The sequence below is a fragment of the Plecotus auritus genome (assembly GCF_963455305.1).
Source record: "Plecotus auritus genome assembly, chromosome: 1".
Lineage (NCBI taxonomy): Eukaryota > Metazoa > Chordata > Mammalia > Chiroptera > Vespertilionidae > Plecotus > Plecotus auritus.
Genome location: NC_137770.1, coordinates 34,662,587 through 34,685,807, shown reverse-complemented (window position 1 = coordinate 34,685,807; position 23,221 = coordinate 34,662,587). Strand labels below are relative to the sequence as shown.

The 23,221-nt window shown below is 42.4% G+C and overlaps 1 protein-coding gene across 1 annotated transcript in view; it reads left to right on the top strand.

Moving 5' to 3' along the window:
• SYNE2 (spectrin repeat containing nuclear envelope protein 2) overlaps window positions 1-23,221 on the top strand; it is a 321,491-nt gene that overhangs the window by 195,697 nt on the left and 102,573 nt on the right. Inside the window, exons 56-64 of the mRNA XM_080686255.1 lie at window positions 1,218-1,400; window positions 2,288-2,425; window positions 7,548-7,733; window positions 9,718-9,840; window positions 11,043-11,225; window positions 14,452-14,583; window positions 17,504-17,707; window positions 18,277-18,351; window positions 19,761-19,868. Coding sequence (XP_080542381.1) covers window positions 1,218-1,400; window positions 2,288-2,425; window positions 7,548-7,733; window positions 9,718-9,840; window positions 11,043-11,225; window positions 14,452-14,583; window positions 17,504-17,707; window positions 18,277-18,351; window positions 19,761-19,868 — 1,332 coding nt within the window. The remainder of the gene's footprint in view (window positions 1-1,217; window positions 1,401-2,287; window positions 2,426-7,547; window positions 7,734-9,717; window positions 9,841-11,042; window positions 11,226-14,451; window positions 14,584-17,503; window positions 17,708-18,276; window positions 18,352-19,760; window positions 19,869-23,221) is intronic.

Here is a 23,221-nt window from a genome sequence, read left to right as displayed (position 1 = left end):
AGTTGGGAGCCAGCAATCCTGGACTGTGAGAGGGATGTCCCAGATTGGAGAGGGTGCAGGCTAGGCTGAGGGACATACACCCCCGTGCACGAATTTCGTGCACCAGGCCTCTAGTAAATACATAATTATATAAAACCAAGGCTAACGTGTTTCTGTGTTGGAGCATTTCTTAGAGTCTTTGGTTTTCTAAAGTGAAATATTACTGGAAGATAAAATATGGAACATTTATGACACTTATTTGGTAGGCAAATAAAAATACAATAGCAATAAAAATATTTCAGTAGGATTTGAATAGTTTTAGCAGCTTTTCTTTAGACTGCAAGGGGAAACAAGAAAATAGAAATTCCAATTTTATTTTTCTTGTAAACAGTCTTAAGAAATAAAGTCTTAGATAAAACTGTACAGTAACATAATAGTCCCCCTCTAAACTCCCAAGTAAACCTGCATATAGAGAGCATTCTTATTCTAATCTACATTTTAAGGAAACTTTCTAATATAAATGGAGACTTTTAAAAATAGGTCCGAATATGGCTCGCCATTGGACAAAATCTTGGACTCTTAGTAAATAGAGGAATCTCATTCAAGCAATAAGATTTTCTCATCTCTAGAAATTATGTTCTTAAGCAAACATTAAGTAAGAATTAAATATATTACCTTTGAGACATCCTCTGGCCAGTCAGGTCCAGGTTGGAATCCAACCTATCTGTTTCTTGAGCCCAAAGTGGTTGCTGCCAATACCTGTGGGTAGAACTTGTAGCGACTGCATTAATCCTGAGTTCGAACTGGCACTTTCTTTCTAGTAGTTTTATTTTTGTACTTAATACAAATTGTCTTCTAGAAAGTACACGTGTGTACTGGTCTAAAGGGGTTTAAATATTAACTGAAGCCCTTTATAAACCTAATGTTAACTCTTCGCTCTTGAAAGATGAGGGTTGTGTTGACCTTGTTTGGTGTCATTCATCTCTGGACAAGTCCAGGTCTTCCTGTTCCCTTACCGCTCATTGTACTGAAGTGAATACTGTTGGGGTTAAGGCACCTCAGAAAAAGGGTTTTGTTTTGAGTTTAGGTCATGAGTGATGGCCGGGCGTACGTGAATAACTGTGCCTGTGGTATTGTTTTGGTAGCATTTATAAGTGCCAATAGTGTGTGAACACTAGGAATTAACACAGTAAGCCTTGATGCCTGCATTCAGATTGCCTCATGCTTTCCTTCTGCAGAAAATGTGGGATGAGCTAGACCTCTGGCATTCCAAGCTAAACGAGCTGGACTCGGAAGTGCATGACATTGTGGAGCAGGATCCGGGGCAGGCTCAGGAGTGGATGGACCGCCTGATGGTTCCTTTCCAGCAGTATCAGCAGGTGTCCCAGAGAGCAGAAGCTAGAACCTCACAGCTGAATAAGGTGCGGCGGGAACGGGATGGCTACACAGAGCATGTGGTGGTGTCGAGATGGATGTAAGACAAAACAAAAGTCCGTTTCCCTCACAGCCACACGACAGGTGCAGGTGGGCACGGAGGGCATAGGTTTCGCTGCTGGCACAGGTGGGAAGTCTAACTGGGCAGGCAGAGGAGGTATCCAGAAGTTGGACCCCAGCAATGCATTTCCGGCGGCTATCTCAGGAGCCACGGGAGGAGCCAGCAACAAGAAAAAATGTCATTCAGAACAGGACCCTTCTCTTTCCCCTCTAAGCAGGGTCGTGGGTGGGCAACCAGTACCTGTGACCTAACAAGTATGAGGCAGGGTCCTAGTCTCAGAGGAACCTGGCTATTATAGGACAAGGCCCAGTACAGGAGGGCAAAATACAAATCTGATTTTCAGAATGAACTAACAGTGGGAACCAGACTAAGGCTAATGGGAAACCCTTCCTGAGGCCTGTAGCTTTGGGGTAGAACTTAAGTCCTTTCCAGCTACGGTCAGGATCAGTCTTCAAAGTTGGAAGGATCAGAACTGGAGGGGGTTGGGCCTGCAACTAAAAACCACAAATTCTTCATTCAAGAATCAGTCCAGCCAGTGTGGCTCAGTGGCTGAGTGTCGACCTATGCACCAGGAGGTCACAGTTTGATTCCTGGTCAGGGCACATGCAGGCTTTGCGGGCTCGATCACCAGTAGGGAGTGTGCATGTGGCAGCCCATCAATGATTCTCATCATTGATGTTTCTATCTCTTTCTTCCTCTCCCTTCCTCTCTCTGAAGTCAATTTAAAAAAAAACAACACATAAAAAAAAAAAATCATTCAACTCAGGTAGAGAGCATCAGTCAGACTGACTTGGCACCACCTCTCTTTCACAGGCCACAGTTAAGATGGAGGAATATCATGACCTTTTGAAAAGCACTGAGGCCTGGATAGAAAATACCAGTCGTTTGCTGGCTAACCCTGCTGACCATGACTCTTCAAAGACACTGAGTCACCACGCCAGCACCCTTCAGGTAGGTGTTCCTTCGTGTTTGCTGGGTGTCATAGAATGTCCAGAATGATCAGCGGCTTAGCTAACCGTCATGGTGCTTCTGCCCCCACTCCCCCCACCTGCCTTTTCCCTGAAAAACCACCTTCTCTTCATCCACACCGGATGGCAGAAGGGCATTTGGAAGACTGGTAGGCTCTCGACAGGCCTTTTGGAGACGAGGGTCTTGTTCTTTCTGTCCTGGTAACTGCCACATGACCTTTTGGGTAAATTATTGTCTCCTCCATGGTCCTTGGTTCCTCCAACCATGAAGCAAGAGTGTTGTTCTGCATGGTGATGATTTTGGTTGGCAGAATTCTACAATGGCTCCCGATATTCTTGTCCCCTGGTGGACATGACCTGCATAAAACCCTCTCCTTGAGTGTGGGCAGGAATATGAGTATGTGATGAGATGGCCACTCCCTCAATTAGGTAACATTATCATATTACTAAGGTAATGGGACACTCACTCCCATGCATACATGATTAATCATGGTTATATGGCCATTAGACTTCCTGGTAGCAGACTGGAGAGAGATTCTCCTGTGGCTTGAGGAAGTAAGCTGCCATATAATGAGGGCCATGGGGTTAGGATCCCAGAGCAGCCTCTAGCAGCTGAGAGTGACCCCCGGTCAACAGCCAGCAAGAAAATTGGGATCTCAGTCCTACTGCAGAGTTCTGCCCGCAAAACCTGAATGAACTTGGAGGAGAAACCCGTGCTCCAGATGGCACCTCCATTGTAGCCTTGTAACCTCCTGAGCAGAACACCTACCTAATCTGGTCCTGGACTCTTGAGCCATGGAACCTGCGAGATAATAAATTTGTTTTATTTTGAGGCTGCTAAGTTTGTGGTAATTAGTTACACAGCATTAACCAATGAGTCCATGGTTCCCACCAATTCTAGCATGCCATGGTTCCAGATTTCCTGTCCTTCCAGATATTCCGCAGGGGCCCCGTCTCCTTGCTGGCTTACAGAGACAACACAAGTGGAAGTATTTTTCTGTTTGGGGCCATGGCTGCGATATCTTCCAGCTGCCAAGTATTGGCTTCAGTTTTATTATGAAGGCACTAGAGGCCTGGTGCACAAAATTCGTGCATGGGTAGGGTCCCTAGGCCTGGCTGGCAATGAGGGCCGATTGGGGCCTTCCAGCTGCCAGCTGGGGCCTTCTTTCATTCCGTGCCACCCCCTGGTGGTCAGTGCATGTCATAGCAAGTGATCAAACTCCCAGTCTCCTGGTCGAACTCCAGAGGGGACACTTTGCATATTAGCCTTTTTTATATATACACTAGAGGCCCAGTGCACGAATTCATGCACAGCTGGGGTCCCTTGGCCTGGATGGCGATCAGGGCCGATCGGGGCTGCGGGAGGTTGGCTGTGGGAGCTCATTGACCTCCAGAGCACAGCTCCTGTGTTGAGCGTCTGCCCCCTGGTGGTCAGTGCGCATCATAGCGACCAGTTAACCAGTTGCTCGGTCACTTAGGTTTTTATATATATAGACTAGAGGCCCGGTGCATGAACTTCATGCACAGGTAGGGTCCCTACGTCTGGCCAGTGATCAGGGCTGATCAGGGCCTTCCAGCTGCCAGCCAGGGCCTTCCTTCCCCAGCTGCCAGCTTCCAGCCGTGGCCTTCCTTCGTTCTGCACCACCCCCCTGGTGGTCAGCACACGTCATAGTGAGTGATCAAACTCCTGGTCTCCCGGTTGAACTCCTGAGGGGAACACTTTGCATATTGGCCTTTTATATATAAAGATAGATATTTCACAGTTAGATGAAATTTTTTAGATGAGTTTTGATAAAGGCATACAATTATGTGACCACCACCACCACCAATGTCAAGAACACTCCCGTCACCCCAAGGCGTTTTCTCACGCTGCTCTGCAGGCAGTCCCCTTCCACCCATCTGCAGCCGTGTGTCACCGCTTACTCGTTGCCTCCTGTTACTGTAGTTTTGCCGTTTGTACAACATCCTATAAATAGAATCATACAGTATGTAGAATTTTGTACCTGACTTCTTTTACTTAGCATAATGTTTTTGAGATTCATGTAGTTTGTTAGGCTTATAGGTAGTTTATTCTTTTAAAAAAAAATTTTTTTTACATATTTTTATTGATTTCAGAGAGAAAAGGAGAGGGAGAGATAGAAACATCGATCAGTGATGAGTGATAGTCATTGATTGGCTGCCTTCTGCACACCCCACACTGAGGATCCAGCCCATAACCCAGGCATGTGCCCTTGACTGGTATTGAACCTGGGACCCTTCAGTCCGCAGGTCGACGCTTTATCCACTGAGCCAACTGGCTAGGGTGGTCATTTATTCTTTTGATTGCTGAACAGTATGCCAGTAATGGGGAAAAATGCCATGTCTTTATCCCTTCACCAGGTAATGGACATTCGGGTTGTTTCACGTTGTGGTGCATGTGTTCGATATCTATTGACGTGTAGCACATTACTCCAGAAGTTAGCAGCTTAAAACAACAAGCACTTACTATCTCACAGTTAATGTGGGTCAGGAATCCAGGCATGGCTTCCCCGAGTGCCCCTGGCTCAAGGTCTCCCAGGAGAATGCAGTCCAGGTGTTGGGCAAGGCTGTGGGCTGGTCTGAAGGCTCACTTTGGTTAGGGAGGCGGCAGGATTCACATCCAAGCTCATTCACAGGCCTCCTTAGACCCACCTCCATACACAGACGTGCGGGCCTCCCCACAAGGCTGCCTCATCTCATGGCGGCTGGCTTAACAACCTTAAAGAGAGCCAGAGGGAGCTCCTAAGACAGAAACAGCCTTTCTAGACTCTAATCTTGGAAGCGACACCACTTCCTTGCTTCTGCCACGTTTTATTAGAAGTAAGTCACTGAGCCCAGTGATGATAAGGGCATGAATAACAGGAGGTGATCATTGGGGGCCAAGTTAGAAGCTTTCTACCACAGGCCTTTGTGCGCACAGATGCTGTGAACATTCATATTTAAATCTTTGTGTGGATATGTGCTTTTGTGTCATTTCATTTGATAAATACCAAGGAGTATAATTGCTGGTTTTTATGGTAAATATCTAACTTGATAAGAAACTGCCTAATTGTTTTCCAAAATGGCTATAGCATTTTTCATTCCCACTGGCAATGTGAGTTCTAATTTCTCCATATTCTGGTTTGCATTTGATATTATCTGTCTTTTAAATTTTAGCCTTTCTGGTGACATAGTGGTATCTCATTGTGGTTTAAATGGCATTTCTCTAATGACTAATGATTTATGTATTTGAGAGTTTCTCCATGTGTTTATTTGACATTTTCACACTTCTTTTTTGAAGTCTAGGTTCAATATTTTTATTGCCCATTTTTAATTTTTTGTGTCATTTTATTATTGAGTTGTTAGACTTATTTATAAAATATTCTAGAAACCAGTCCTTTAATAGATAAGTGATTTAAAAATATTTTCTCCCAGTCGGTGGCTTTTCTTTTCATTCTCTCCATATTGTCTTTCAGATAACAAATGTTATTAATTTGATGAAATCCAATTTGTCAGTTTTTTTCTTTTATGGATTATTCTTTTGTGTTATGTCTAAAAAATCTTTATCTAACCCAGGGTCACAAGGATTTCTGCCTATCTTCTAGAAATTTAATAGTTTAACATACTTTAGGTCTATGATCCATTTCAAGTTAATGTTTGTACATGCTATAAGGCAAGAATTGATGTTCATTTTTTTCTAGTCGGATATCCAGTTATTCTAGCACCATTGGTTGAAAAGACGCACCATTGAATTACTGTGATGCCTGTTGAAAATCAGTTGACCTCATGTATGTGGGTTTATTTCTGGGCTCAGCTTCTATTGATCTATGTGTCTATTCTTTCACCAAGGTGACAATCTTGATTGCTGTAGCTTTATAGTAAGTCTTGAAATCAGGTAGCGTATGTTCTACAACTTAGTTCTTTTTCAGATTTGCTTTTGGTCTTTAGCATTTTTATTTAAATCTTAGAATCAGCTTGTTGATATCTACAAGGTCTGTTGGAATTTTGAGTGTGATGCCTTTATTCTGTAAATCAATTTGGCAAGAATTGACCTCTTAACTATATTGACTATACTAATCCAGGAACATAAAATAACTTTTTATTTTTATCTCTTTAAAATTTCTCTCAGTGGTGTTTGGTAGTCTTCATGTACAGGTCTTGCTTATAAATTGTTAAATTTATCCCTAAGTAGTTTATGTTTTTTGAAGCTTTTGTAAATAGTATTATTGGTATAAAATATTTGGGGTTTTCAGTTTTGTTTTTCTTAAAATTTTCTCCTTCTAGGATTTTAAATGAGGCCAAGAAAGCATTCTGAGTAAGCTGATTAATTTTAGAGGCTTATGATTGGAATTCTAGTTGCATAAGTAAATGTTCTTTCCCATATCAGTTATTTTTTAATGGAATTACCTAAAGACTACGTTAGCAGGTTGAACATTTCCAGTAGGTGGCTGAGATATTTTGAAATCTTAAGTTTGAAAGTTGAGCCCTTACAATCATTAAAGGACAGAACATTATAAGGAGGAATGTCCAAGAAGTTCTATAAATGGGTGTTTTTCACTCCTATCTGGTTATATCACATAGAGGTCTCTTAGCATCAAGTTGTTCAGGTCAACTCAAGCTCTAGGGATGCCTAAGGGAGTCAGTGGCACCTGTGGTGAGGCCTAAGGACACCGGCACTGGGCAGGGCTGGCAGGCCCCAGGAATGCCTCTTCCTCTCGCCCCACTCCACTTGGCTATTTCTCTCAAACCCACCTTCCCAGAATTACAAGTCCCACCAATTGGGAAGAGCCTGAAAGGCTTTATTAGCCCCAATTCCACATTCCAGAGGGATGGCCTACAGGTCGTGTTCCTGGTCCTCACAATGAATGACGGCTGGAGGGCAGGTTATGTGGTGCAAAGTGGCCGCCACTAGCCTGCCTGGCCGGTAGACACTCTGAAGTCATCCGCCGCCATCGGCAGTAGTGTTCAGTGTCTTTCTACGAAACTGGAAATGACCAGGAGTTTCTAATGTGGAGACAAATGTAAATTTTCTCTGATTTAAATTGTAATCAACTTTCAGTGTCTTAATGTTTCCCCCACCCCACCCCCATTTGTTTCTCATTATGTAGATGGCTTTGGAAGATTCGGAACAGAAACATAATCTTTTACATTCCATTTTCACGGATCTAGAAGACTTGTCAGTGATTTTTGAAACAGATGACTTAGCACAGTCCATACAAGAGTTAAGCCGTCAGGTAGCAGCTTTACAGCAAAACATCATGGAGAGCCTTCCCCAGATTCAGCGAATGGCCTATGTGAGTTGGCACTATGGATGTGATTTCTTATTTTTCATTTATGTTTCATTGAGTAAATTCGAGTTATACTGCTAATCAACTACTAATTATAGGAAGACACATTGATCTGGTACTGTTTATTTTTCATTTGTGTTCTTATTTCTTGAATTATATTTTATTTGACTTTGCAACCTCTAGAGCAACTACTACAAAAAATCATATCCACCTTCTGAGTCCAGAAGTGGACTGTGTAAAGGGAAGAATCCTGATCAAATAAGCCCAGTGTTTTCTCTTTGTCTGAGAGGAGATATTGTTGAGGTAAAAGATTAGCAAAGAGGTAATTAAAACAGATAACCTCACAAATCTTCACCAATAGCAAATATTTATTGAGGGACTGCTATATGCCAGCCACTGGATTTTTAAATAACTTTATTTATTTTAGCTTGAATCATAATGCGTTATTTATTTAAGGATTAATTACCATAGCAAAAGCAGGAACAGTTAGTCTTAATTATTTACTTTTGTTTCTCAATTACATTCCCTACACGACACTTATGTAACATCAGGGAATAATTTTAAATATTCTTAGTGATGCATATTCCAAAGGTTTTAAATGCTTCTACAATTTTTGATGGGAATTATCCTAAAATACATTGTATACTTTTATGTATCTTTTTCAATATAAGGTGCAGATAATAGTTTCAATATAATTTAACTTTTCCTTATAATTTGGGTATATCACTATAAAGTTACTATACTTACTGCTTTACTTGTTTATAGTTATGTTTTGTCCTATATTAATGGCTCCAAACTGCTGTAATTTGAAACCCTCAGTCTATTTCTGTGTAGCTGTTTCTGTCCCCTTCACTATTAGCTCAACTTTTTAATTGCCACAGTGTATTAGCCTTGAGATCTAGCGGAAAGGTCTGAAGGCCCTCTTACAGTGGGAGTGGACTTCAAAATGTGGGCTTTATTTATAGCACAAATCTCAGCATTTTCACTTTAAAATTCTTGGCCAAGTTCTAGAGGTTGACATTGATAAGAGAACAACCCCGGGACAAATGACCTATTGTTTAAATTAATCTGAGTAAGTTTTAAAGTGGTTAGGGACTCTTTGACTGGCAGCAGCTCACTAGGGGATTGGCAGGAAAGCCCTGTCCCTTTTCCAGCTCCTTGTGTGTTCCGTTCCCAAGGGTGACTTTATCATTTTACTTTAAGTGGTGGGAATGTATAAAATGCTAGACCCACTTGTATTCAAGTGTTTAAACACATTCCAAAGATAAACCTAAAGAGATTATAGATCATGGAGGATTTACTTAAAAATTAATTCAGATGTACACTACAGTCGGTCCCCAATTTACAATCGTTTCACTTAAGATTTTTTGATTTTGCAATGGTGTGAAAGGGATACACATTCAACAGACACCATACTTCAGGTTTTGAATTTTGATCTTTTCCCAGCTAGCAACATGCAGTAAGATACTCTCTTGTGATGCTGGGCAGTGGCAGTGACCGCCCCTCCCAGTGAGCTTCCCTACAGTGTTAGATACTTTTGCCCAACTGTAGGCTCATGTAGGTATTCTGAGCATGTTTAAGGCTCAGTCAGCTTTGATGTTTAGTAGGTTAGGTGTATTAAATGCATCTTCGACTTAACGATATTTTCAATTTACAATGGGTTTATCAGAGCATAACCTCATCATAAGTCAAGAAGCATCTGCACTTTTGCTCCCACGGTATAAGTAATTGAAAACTGGCTTTATGAGATCTTTAGCTCAACAATGTGTGAGCCATGCTTTGTAGTGTAGTATGCTATTAGTAGAATAACATTTTTTATTGAAAACAATCAACATGATCTGAGTAGCACCTGTTTAGTTTTAAGAGCTATTTCAATGGCAAACATATTTTGGTTAAATATCAGAATAAAATGAATGGCAGTAAGTTGTGTCGTATAGATTATTAACATACAGCATATACTGCATGAGTGTTTTTGTTTCTGAAACTCTAGGATGTGGTTGCTATTGAAACTGAGTTAAAATCAATGGAGAAAAGAGTTTCAAAAATCAAAGCTATTCTGTTATCAAAAGAAATATTTGATTTTTCACCAGAAGAACATCTCAAGCATGGGGAGGTAAGCATGGATCCTTATTTAAAGTATTTTCTCATACCACTTACTATGTTTGTTTTTAGATATGTAATAAAAAGTATTTAGTCTTGCTAGAGTAATAGTACAATAAATTTGAAAGAGATATTATGAATGGCTACAAAAATCATGTTTTAAATCATATAGTACTACCTATAGGAAGATACTTTTTCTATAGGTTATTTTTTCATTTAATTGCTTCTAAAAACTTCAAAGTTTGGAAATTTTGCTTTCATGTAAACCCTCGTTGTTTAATAGTCCAGGTAGCTTGAGACTCAAGTCTGGAGAGCTGAGTTCCAGCCCCAACTATGCTCCTTCCTGGCTCTGTGACTCTGAGCTGTGAGTTAGCATTTCTTGGATTGTCTTTCATATCTGCACACTGGCATTGCAGCAATTGGTTGGGCAGTTCCAATGTACATAGAGCCCTGAGCGCTAACTGGCACACAGATGTTGATTTGCCCAGTGGTTAGGAGCTTGTGCTTGGGGTCAGGCAGCCTGGGTTCTCATCCCAGCCCTGCTCTTGGCAATCTGACCTCAGCTCCGTCTTCTAACTTCTGTGACCCAGTTTCTTCACCTGTGAAATGGCAGGTCTGATACCTACCTCCCAGGGCAGTTGTGAGGATCCAATGAAACGATACATATATGAAGTACTTTGCAAAGTGAATAATCTCTTCTCATGAATTGCTTATGTAAATCCACGTTTCTATGTGCCAGGTGTCATTAAAGCAAAGTAATTACACCTTTGGGACGTATCACTTTTGACAGGACAGTGCTGTTGATTCATAAGCATTTTTTGAGAACTCACTCTGTGGGGAGGCCCGTGCTAGGTGCGGCTGCTATGACAGTGAGTACGTGCAGTACCTGCTGTTACACAGCTCACTGCCTGGTGACAATTCACGAAGCAAAACAACAGTTCTACAGGGGGTGGGTGGGAAGGGGCCAGAGAAAGAAGGAAAGGGTTGTCCATGCTCATAATTTAGAACTAGGAGGTGACTCTTGCCCCAGGCATTCTTTCCTAAGAACTTTACCAGATCACAAGTAGTATTATAACCCTTTTCAATCTGAGCTAAGGAAATGTTTTAAAAATCAGACCTATAGAGAATAAATTGTACGCTATTATAATTTTGAATAATTAGAATTTGCAGTGGCATAGTTTTCACTTGTGAACCATGTTATCTGATATAATTAAGGTCATACTTGAAAATATACACCCTATGAAGAAAACCATTGCTGAAATAATGTCTTACCAAGTGGAACTGAGGTTACCCCAGACGGGAATGAAACCCCTGCCTGTATTTCAGCGGACAAATCGGCTTTTACAAGATATAAAGCTGTTGGAAAATGTGACTCAGGAGCAAAATGAGTTATTAAAGGTGAGTAGTTTATGAGGACAGCCAACTTATTGGATGAGCATATTCAGCAGAAACTGGTTTTGTTTTCAGTTTCGATGGTTGGGTAGATCAAATTCCCATGACAGGAAGGTGTTGTCTGGGTTAATTCTCTTTGGCCTCTTCTGTGCTATTACCCATTTGATGTAAGAGTGTATATCTTCTTGCTCACATGGGGCTAACGTCATTTTCTCAGCTCTTACTCTTATTCTGGTTGAAGACATTAAAGCATAGTTATGATCTATTTATTTCCATTCTCCAGTTATTGAAGACCTACGTGGATAAAATGCCGTGGGAAGAGATTCAAACTTGAACAAAGCACTTGCAATCTCATGAGGTCGACAGACTCATGCAGTAGTCATCCCCATAATAATCTCTTCTCATAATAGTCACTTTCCTATTCATCGCCTCATTTTATTCTCAAGCATTTGCTACATCTTATGTTTACCTATTAGGAGACTAGTGTCAGAAGGTAGACGACTCGCTTAAAGAACACCGCGTTCATTTGTGTTGGGATTCATTTGTGCACAAATGGGAACAAGAATTTGAGTTTCTAGATTCCAGTCTCTTCCTTCTAATGGATGACCTGTTTCAGTCTCTTCCCAGAAGTTCCCCCACCCCCACCCCCTTACATTTGGCTTGAGTTCCAGTCTCAAGTCAGGCATCATCATTAGATAGAAGTTGCATTTCACTTTGGTTTCTATTCCTACAGCAACAGCCACTGTCACAAGAACAGAAAGTTGCTAAAGAGCCTTAAATTCCACACACTTTTTTCAACCCCCGTGGTAGGATCCCCTTCTCCTGCGTTTCCTGATTATGGATGAGTTAGGGGTAGGAGGAAAGGTTTATTTTCCCTTTCCCCCAGCTACCGCCTAATTGTAGGAAGAAAACTGCTATTTTCTTTCCCACTCTTAAATTCATTCACATTTAGGTGGCCCCTCTGTGTTCCCCTAAGATTTTCAGGGCACTGTACTCTCTAGATGGAGGCTTAACTCATCTAGTCTCTCTGGCCTGGCTACTGATCTGCTGACGTTATTTCCTAGCACCCCTAGGGAGAAGAAGATCTGGCAGTCAGTGTACTATATTTTTTTTAATCCTCCCTGAGGATATGTTTACTGATTTGAGAGAGAGAAAAAAACAGCAATGAGAGAGAGAAACATTGATCAGTTGCCTCCTATATGCTCCCTGGCTGGGGAGATAGAACCTGCAACCTAGATATATACCCTGACTGTGAATCAAACGCACAATCTTGGGACAAAGGCTCCCATCAACCAAGCCACTTGGCCAGGACTCAATGTACTATTTTTTTTAAAAAATATATTTTATTGATATTTTACAGAGAGGAAGGGAGAGGGATAGAGAGCCAGAAACATCGATGAGAGAGAAACATCGATCAGCTGCCTCCTGCACACCCCCCACTGGGGATGTGCCCGCAACCACAGTACATGCCCTTGACCAGAATCGAACCTGGGACCCTTGAGTCCGCAGGCCAACGCTCTATCCACTGAGCCAAACCGGTTTCGGCTCAATGTACTATTTTTTAACAATATAAATAGAAGAAACCAGAACAACTTATAAGATTTTTAAATATTTTTATTTATTGCTTTTGAGAGAGAGGGAGAAATATCGATTTGTTGTTCCACTTATTTATACATTCATTGGTTGCTTCTTGTATGTGCCCTGATCAGGGATTGAACCTGCAGCCGTGGCGTATCGGGATGTCATTCTAACCAACGGAGCCACCCGGCCAGGAGATATATAAAATTTGATCTATTACTTTTAATTTTTTGTGCTTCCTGGTCTCCTGATCAGTAAAAGAAAATAACAGTCCTAACTGTGCCCAAAAGTGGCTTCTTCAAACGATGAAAAAGAGGGACATAGAAGACAACGTTATATTTTGTGTCAAATTAGGGATCAAACTGTGCTGCTAAAATTTTCCACCTTACTGTGTTGGTGGAAATCAGATGTCATCTCATAATACAAAGCTAAGTAAGCCAGTCAGAATGAAAAGCATTAGAATACGGTCCATTTATTTTAATTCCTGCTTTAGATATTGGAAGTGCTCTCGTTGTGGAAAGCGAGACAAATCACTTTCGGGGCGAGTAATGGGATGTTGCTCATTAGAGAGGGCTGGGGAACAGGTGTGTGCAGCGAGCATAGTTATTCATTTCCAGCCTGCCGCTAAACGTATGGTTAAATATTAAAGAAAATACAAGGAAGAATTCTGTGTGGGCCCGAAACTTTGTAGTTTAAAAGACATGTTGCTTCATTGTGAAGCATACCAAGGAAATTCTAGACTTGCTTTTGAAGTCCATTTCTTCGCTTCATCATACTTTGATCATATTATTTATGATCAGCTTCAGGCTCTACTGCTCACTTAACACTAGATTCCAAGTATTGTTCTGGTTAGTCTTGCTTTATTCTGCCAACTCACAGACTGCTCTCGAACCCTCAACCTTTTACTCATAAAATGTGCCTTACTGATCCCAGGGGATACCAAGTGAGGATGTGTCTGGAATGGGAAAGTTTTGTCATGTCTCACATTACACGCCCTTTCTGCTCTGATTCAGTAATGTCACCTCTCCGTGTGGAAAGCCTCACATAAAAAATGAATTTAAATGGCATATGCAACTATCAATAATTTTATAAAACTTAGCAGCTTTCTATTAACCTGCCATAAAATGCTTTCCAGAATAAGCCCAGTGGACTGGAAATACTTAAGAGCAAGGCTGTGTCTACTTAGATCTCTACTCCAAGCAGTGCACAGGTGCCCGACATCTGTAGAGCATGAAGGTCAGGTGCCAGCTTTGCCAATGTTGTCCTCTATATTTAGGCTACCATTTCTTTCTTTTCTTTTTTTAAATATATTGTTGTTGATTTCATAGAGGAAGGGAGAGAGGGATAGAAACATCAATAATGAGAGAGAATCGTTGATCGGCTGCTTTCTACACACCCCACATTGGGGATTGAGCCCACAACCCGGGCATGTACCCTGACCAGGAATCAAACCATGACCTCCTGGTTCATAGGTCGATATTCAATCATTGAGCCACACCAGCTGGGCGAGGCTACCATTTCCTATTGAAATCTGTCTGGGTGCATATTTGCTATAATTGATTGGAACTTGTAATGGGACTGGACATTGGAAGCAGTCCATTGATCTGTTCCTTAGATGTGACAAAGGTTCTTCTTTCTGGGATTTATTTTATAGATAGCCATAAAACAGACTAATGAATGTGATGAGGAAATAGACCACTTGAAAGAGATCTTAAATAATTATTCAGCTGAGTTCTCCCCTGAAGATATGTCACCAGACCAGGCTGCCAGTGTGCCACAAGAGCAGGTATGTTTCTTCCATTCATCCTACAACCATTTGCTAAGCCGTTGGTGCCTAGAAGCCTTTGTGACAGCACAGTCTTTTTCCTACGTTTCTCTTCCAACTGAAGGTGTTTTAGGAGTGTGTTTACTTTCCATTCCTATTTTATAAAATGGGTGAAAATAATTATCAAGTGTCCCAGTCCTCAGCTTGGTGCGAATTGACCTGAATTTGCTCTGATACCAAGAAGCTCATGTAACACAGGATGTTTGGACAACCTGACTTTCTGGCTAGCTTTCTAGGGTAGGGGTCACGTGGTGTGGGCTGACCTTTAGAGGTCAAGACCAGGTCGCTGCTATAATGAAGAGCTCCATATCCTAAGCAGTATTTCCTTATGCCATAACTACCAGTGTCAGTGGGACCCAGTTACAGGGGTTTGCATGTTGACCCTCTACTGTAGGGGTTTTTCCGTTTTAGTTTTTGAATCAGAACTTCTATAAAGAAAAAAACCTGATTGTATGGCAAGGATTGTAGAGAGCTGCTTTTTTCCTGCCATCAAGTTCGGGCAATTGCTGTGGTATCCAAAGCCAGGTTGCACCTCTTGCTAGCTGTGAGACCTAGGGCATGTTTCTTAACCTCACGGCTGAACCAGAGGAGTCCAAGGTGACACAGCTGTTAAGTAATTAACTCAATAAGGCAGACCCAATATAACAAAAACTCAATATTATAAAAATGTCACATTTCCCTTCACATTCAAAAATTTGAGGGGCCCCCCCAAAAAAGAAGTTTAATTTATGTTATATCTACCAAAATAGAAAGAAATTAAAGCTCAGAAATGTAAAAAACTATTTGGTTAGTTATCCTATATAATAAGAGGAATATGCTAATTATCTGTTACGCCCTGAGGCGTAACGACCCACCTTGTAAAGACCTGATCGAGGATCTGCAGGAGAGTGGGGAGCGAACTACAAGAGGGCCACCAGAGAGCTACAGGAGGGGGCAGGGCAGCAAGCTATGAGGGGGAAGAGGGGGACAGGGGGTTGGGGGAGCTACAGGAGTGCAGCAGCAACCTACTGGTGCATGGATTCGTGCGCAGGGCTACTAGTTTTAAAATAACAATAATAAACCCGTTCCATATTAATAGAAATAACAGTTTTATAGAAGAAATATTTTCCAGAAAAAAATATGCAGAGAGAGGAATACTGTACAGCTTTGCAAATGTCTTTAAGGTCTGGCTGGCCAGGTTCTCATCTGCTTCTGCATTCCATCCGCTGAGCCATGTCGTTTTCTTTAAAGTATATGAAACAGTCCAACCTCTCAAGACATGTGCATAGAAAAGGGGAATATCTTAATGACCCTTCTGAATAAGTGTCAATATTCTTTGAAACTACACTAACCTCCAGCAGGTAGAACTTACTCACGAGTTCGGAATCAGAAGCCATTCAGTGAACTCTTCGTATCTGACCTGGTCTGTCTTGTACCGGGCGGGGCGAAAGTAGGTTCACAGTTGTGAGTACGTGAAACACAGAGTTTATTCTTGTATTATTTATTAATTATTAATATTAATTAACATTAATTATTGTATTACTTTCCATATAAACAACTGTGAACCCACCTTTGCCCCACCCCGTACTTTGAATGGGTCTTTCCACCATGAGTGAGTTTATGACATCATGCGTGGTCATTTGGATAATATTGCAGACGCCACACTGAGGCGGCTGCTCAGTGCCTCCCTCGCCTCCACCGCGCAGGCTCTGCAGGCGCTGTTCCTCCATGTCTGTCGTCTGATGGCTGTGGTACTACGTTCGCTGGTAGGCACTGTCCCCGTGAGGTTTAGTGTTTACTCCGATTTAATTCAGTTCTCATATCACAAAGCCATCACAAGAAGTTTGCCTTCCGACAGAAGGACATGTTGGGGTTGGGATGTGTGCAGGAGTCGGGGAGCCATGGGGGCTGGTGTCAGGAGGGCCGGGTCTGTGCTCTCACAGCTGCAGCTCTGGGAAAATCTTCCTCTGGACCTCAGAACTCTCACTGACAGGTGTGGACGTGTGCGGTTTCTCTGTCCGTAAAATAATGAATGACTCTACGAATATCTGTAGGAAGGGTGGATGAATACATAAGGGACAAAATTCAATGCCCGACGGTTTGCAAAAAAGGAGCAGGAGGTCTTATGACTCAGCACTTACTGCAAAGCTCAGGCAGGCAGTGATGCCTTTTAGGGGTGCTAGAGAGGAGGATGTCGGACTAGATGACACCTGTCGTTCTTCCGCATCTATTCTGTAATCCTCGTAGACGACAGTGGGCATCTCATTCTACCACATATAAGACATTTAATCCCACCCAGCCATCATACAAAGTCTTCAAGTACCATTGCTAAGCTTGGAATCACCTGTCATTCCCACAGTGAGTTCGTGGTACCTTTATTTATTTATTCCCATTTGGTAGGAAGCTTTGGCCGTGAGGAAAAAGTAAATGAATTCAGTAACACTAAAGAAGGCTTCAAAAGCAATAGTCAAAGTGTGAGATTTCTAACCTTGTTTTCTCTCAGTGGTTCCCAAATGCTAGTCTGCTCACGGATCTCCTGGGTGCTTGGGAAAGTGCAGGTTCCTGGGCCCTGGCCCTGTGAATTGTGGCCAGTCAGTCCTGTGGCCACTGAGCCCTGGCTTCCAACCACGGGCACACATCACAGTCACTCATGGAGCTTGTCACACATTTCTGAGCCTCCAGAGATTGACAGACAAGATCTAAGGTGAGGCTAGGCATTCTATAAGGCTCCCAGGTCATTGGGAAACGCAGCCAGGATGCGGAACTAGACTGTTCCAGAGAGCAGCTCCTGGCTCTGCAAACCAAAGGCACAGACAAATCATCCCCTCTACCCATGGAAGCCGGCTCCTGCGGGCACGCCCAGGCCTCCGACATCCTCAAGCAGTGCCCTCTTTCTGCACAGGGAGAAGTCGAAGGCATTGAAAAGCAGATCATGAGTCTGAACCAGAAAAAAGAAGACCTGCTGGTGGACTTAAAGGCTGCCGTACTAAACCTTCACCGGCATTTACAGCAGGAACAGCAAGAATTAGAGAAAGACAAGGAAATGCTGTCAGCAGGAGCATCGGAAGACGATGGCATGGCCGAGAGGGAGGTGTCTGAGTGGAAGGTGGGTATGACTGTCGTTAATGCTGGTCCCACATTCCCTAAGAGCTTCACCTGGGTAGTCGTTTACACCTGGAACACCTGTGGCTTCTGGGTCTATGGCCAATAGGCAAGGAATTTTAGAAAATGAAGCTACTCCATGTGAATCTAAGTCTTCAGGGGGCGTCTGTTCCGGGCTCCACAGAATTCTTATGCCCGAGTTCCTTACGGAGCTGCTGATGAAGTTCCACAGGCAGGTGGGTGGGAGCCACTCTTTGAAAATCTTGTTACTAAACAGCCCATGGTAGACTCCAAAATGAGGCCAGCACCTCTCCCAGCCCACCCTGAATTCACGTCAGGGAAGCACATTTTTGAATTGTTTGGTAAGGAGCCACAGAGGACGAGGCCAGTGAAAAGGAGATGAGATTTGACTGAGTCATGGTGTTGGTCTGGAGTTGCCAGACCCAGAGGGCTACGTGTGTAGGTGGGCATCTTGGATAAAGCGAATGAAAACATAGCTCCGTAGAAATGCAGCCAGCGGGGTCCTGGCGGTGTTGAATGAGCTTGGCTGCAAGTGGGTGCCCTGCCTTTCAGTTGAACCGAAGAGGCTCCCTGCCGGTCCTGCCAGCCGTCAAGGAAGAGGCGGAAGAGAGCTCCCTGAAGAGTGAGGTAAGGACAATGATTCTCTCGTCAAGTTTTGTGAGAACCGAAATCTTCTACCAGAAGGTCAATGGGAAGATCTCAAAATGAAAGGGAACACAAAGATTTTTTAAATTAATGCCTGTATTTTATAAGGGGGGTTGAAGTAGTTCTCTTCTGTTATTAATGTTGTTTAAGTGCCTCTAAACCTACTTCCCGCCAGCGGGGGATAAATGTAATTCAGACACTCTTGGTGGTGGAAGGGAGATGAAGTTCTTTGTCGTATCTTGACTCCTGAGTACTTTCTCTGACGTTTGGAGCGTGTGCTGTTTGGTTGTTACTCCTGCTGTGCTTTTTAGAACTTTAGTTTTTCACATTTGAATTACTTTTGTCGTCTGAAACAGCATCGCCAAGGACAGGCAGAGATGTGTTAGCAACGAATACTAACCCTAACTATTGCATTTAAACTGGTTGAATGAGACAGTTACAGTTGTCTTTCCTGATTTCAATTTTTATTTCAAACCTTAAAAACTGAAGTTACAATGGATCTTGTGCCAAAAGAAAAGAAATTATATTTTTTGTCTCACTTGTAACGACCAGTCGTTTTGCTGCTCATGTTATAGACGGTTAAATAGCTCCATTGTCACACAGAACAACCTGTTGTCCTGTTGCACCACTAGGACTTGGTGGAGCTGAATGCAGGTGTACTCTGCTCGGGCCATCAGACAGTCTCAGAATAAAGGGGGTACCGGGGGCCAAGAAAAGCGTGCACGTCATGTGACTCTCATTTGAGACCTGTGTTTGCTTTGAGCTAATATGTTTATAACATTCACCGTTTGTGTTTGACAACAACAGCAAAAATTCACGTTCATCCGGCTGTTGTATTAAAATTAGCATTTAAGGTTACATTTAACAAAGTGAATTAAATTCCTAAAGCAGTTTTAATGTGAGTTGACTCCCAACTTTTTTTTTTTTTTAATCCTCACCCAAGGATATGTTTTTATTGATGTTTTTAGAGAGGAAGGGAGAGAGACAGAGAGGGAAACATCGATGTGCAAGAGAAACATCGATCAGTTGCCTCCCACATGCACGAAGACCAGGGATTGAACTCGCAACCTAGATATGTGCCCTAGTCAGGAATTGAACCCACAACCTTTTGGTTCACAGGACGACACTCCATCCAACTGAGCCACCTGATCAGGGCTGACTCCCAGTTCCTTAGAGTGTTTTTTAGGCTTCAGGAAGAGCAACCCCATTTGGAGACATATGATTTAGTGAGCCAGAAAAAGAGATGAAAAATAGGGGGAGAGGTGGAATTAAGGCTGCAGTTACACTGCCTGGCCAGCGATGTTTTGTGTAAAAGGGATGAGATGAGTAGGATGCTGGTTATAATGGTAGGAAATCACTTCCCTCTGCTGATCAGTTGATTACTGTGTTAGAGTGGAGATAAAGCGAAGCCATCTTCTGGGTCTTGGTCTTTCCTCTGGAAGCATGACAAGGACAGGGAGGAAGATACAGCATCCTCGTCCTCTGGCACCATCATTCAGGTAATGTGGGCGTGGCACACGATGGGGAGAGGGGGCAGGGCTGGGAAGGTGAGGAAGTCAAGGGAAAGAGCTTCTTGTTTGGAAGAATGCTTAGCGGGGGAGCCTGCTTGGGCTGGAAATCGAAAGCCTGTCACCATTACCTCTGCACAAATGCAAAGACCACCAAGTCCTTGCTTATCATTGCATTTCTGTTTTGCACTCAGTGATGAAAGGAGAGTATTTTTCTGAGGAAAACTCAGTATGTGACAATCCAAACTGACAAAACAGAAATCTCAAAGGAGCACCTAAGAAGTTCACCCTAGGGTTTCAGAGTGTTTAACACACCTCTCTTCGGGGAGTAGCTGGGGAGGGGTCTCTGCATAATCCTTTTCTTGAACAAAGTGGTGTATGAGATAAATGAATGAAGTGAGTTTTTTTGTTCCTAATGTCCTTCTAAGTCTTCCCCAATCTCTCAGAACAGAGGGTGAATGCCCTCACTTTAGAAAATCGTAAGCTGCCGTAAGCACAGTGTTTTTCCCTTGTTCCTGAAACGTGCCTTCATCCTGAGGATCCATACACTCCCCCCACCCCTGCCTCCTGCCCAGGGCTAACCCCTCCCCCAGGTCCAGCCAGTCCTTTCATTTCATTGGCCCAGGGCTCAACTTGTACCTGCGTCTCTAGTCTCTGCCTTTCGTTTTGCCATCATCACGTTACAGGCAATTATTACTTCCTCTGTAGACTTTGGGAGTAACCTTCTCCTAGGGTGACAGCCTCCAGTCATTTTTCCTAATACATCCTATACAACACTGATGGCTTTTCGTAAAACCATTAACCATCTGCGGTAAACTTTCATGACTCTGATTATCTACTGGATAAAATGCAAACTTCTTAGCCTGGCACTCCAGACTTTTCATGATCCCAACATACCTTTCAAATTTTACCTTTAGTTAAAAGTTAAACCAAGCCAGCTAAGCCAAGCTTTCACCTGTAGCTCATGGGACATACCTTTTTAATGGCAGTGACTGCTTTTAGTACAAGGAACTGAAAAGGGACGTTTTTGTTGGGAACTGTTGGATGCTTTATACTATGTGTCATTGTTTAACCATCACAAGCATGAGTGAGGTAGGCTATATTCCCATTTTAAAAATGAAGTAAATGAGACTCCGTGTCCAAGTTAACTTGTCCAAGATCATACAACTTATAAGTAGAGCAATCAAGATTGGTTTGATGATAATACCCATACTCTTTCCACCACATTATGTTAATTATTTGTGTAGGTAACATTTTCCCATTTTTCAACCTTGGTTAACCTAATAAGTGAAAGTGCTGGATTCATTTAAAATGTGATACACATTTTCAAACTTCCTTCTAGAAAGACTATATCAATTTTATTCCTACCCAGAGTGCTCAGAAGTGCCTCTTTCCTGTCCCCAGGCTGATATTGAATTTTTTTTTTTAATCCTCAAGGATATTTTTCCATTGATTTTTTTTTTTTAGAGAGGGGGAAGGGATGGGGAGAGACAGAGTGAGAAACATCTGTGTGAGAGAGACACACTGATTGGTTGCCTCCCCTATGTGCCCCAACCAGGGCCAGGGATTGAGCCTGCAACCGAAGTATGTGCCCTTGACCGGAATGGTACCTGGGACCCTTCAGTCCTCGGGCCAACACTGTATCCACTGAGCCAAACTAGCTAGGGCGATATTGAATATTTTTAATCTTAGCCAAACTTAGCTAGTAGTTTAAATTAAATTTATATTCTAGGAGCATTGAATATCTCTTTAGGTGCTCATTGGCTTTTGTGTTATTTTGTGAATTGTTTCTTCATGGCATTTGGTTTTCTATGGAGGGGCTGATGTTTTCATTATTGATTTATCAGAGTTATTAATATATAAGGATATTAACACTTTATAAGTTGTTACCCAATCTTTTATTTCTCTTTAAACATAGATTGTGGTACACATTATTTTTGTTGTTAATACTAACATTCTTTTCCTTTATTGTCATGCTTTAAAAGTCCTTCCCTACTCTTACATTAGAAAAAGATTCACTCATATTTTCTTCAAGAATTTTTATGGTATAACATTTACATTAAGTATTAGAATTCATTGTTCAGAGTGAGACAGGATCTAGTTAATATTTTTCATGAAATGCCTGGGTAGTTCTTCCCAAGTTTAGAAATACATCTTTTCTCCCACTAGTTGAAATGTGGCCTTTATCATATAATCTCCTTTAATTTCAATTCTCATAATAATCCACTGAAGTGCATGATTCTCTGGATTCCATAGGTGCTCCTCATAAACCAGAGAGCTTTGCAGAATTGAGGTCTTTCCAATAAAGACAAACCTGAGGAAGGTGATTGTTTTCCTAATGAACAAACTTTTCTCCTGAATGCACCTGACTTCTCCGGACATTTCTGCAAGCGGGCAATTTGACAAATGAGCAGTGCAGGAAGAGTGGCTTGCGTGGCCACAGAACAGGACCTTTTCCGGATCTCTAGGACCTTTTCCGCACCTCTGATGCTTTTCCTTACAGGAGGCAGCTGGGAAAATCAGCACGTGTGATAGTTCCGCGGCACAAGTTCTCACAGCAGGCTCACTAAACCCTGAGCAAGGCCCAGCGTTTTCCCTGAGCCCCGACCAAACAGAGGGGGTAAGTCCCTGTTGGTCACAAGCCAGCTGCTCAGGTAGCTGCACACTTAGAGGTGACAAGCTTTCTGTGTTGGGCGATACTCTCCGTGTGTGTGGTCAAGCCGGAGAACTGGAAGGTTTGCCATCAGATGTTCACATGGGAAGAGAGCATGACCCTCACTCACCCTTTGTCAGGGTGAACTAGGCTCTCCACTAACAACCACGTCTTTCTGCTGTAGACATTCCTTATGGGGGCCGTGAAAGTGGACGAGAGCTATCATTGATTGATAACTGCCCATTACATAAGAGGCATCTATATTTGCTGATTAATCCTCAGATTAAAAGGTAGATTAATACCCTAAGTTTACAAAGGAGGAAATCAAAATTCAGGGACTAAAAGTACGTCTGGGAGGTGAGGAATAAGGAATCAAACCCAGAATATTCCAATCGGCTTTCCTAATTTGAATATTTAGTACTGACAGACATGAAACCAAGGTAGGGTCGGCCTCACTAAATAAAACGCCACCTCCCTGCCCCAGCAGCGTGTCTAGTATCTGTGCAAGCGCAGTTAGGTATTGTGCTTTAGCCAGGCAATTTTGCATTTTATAAAGAGAGTGTGTGTGTGTGAAACGAGGAGACATGCATATGTTTTTTTAGAATTGACTGTAAAGTAGTAAGTAGAAATTTAAAGGGTTGGCACTTGGGCATGAAATATGCATAGCTGCAGCCAAAAAAATGAGCTTATA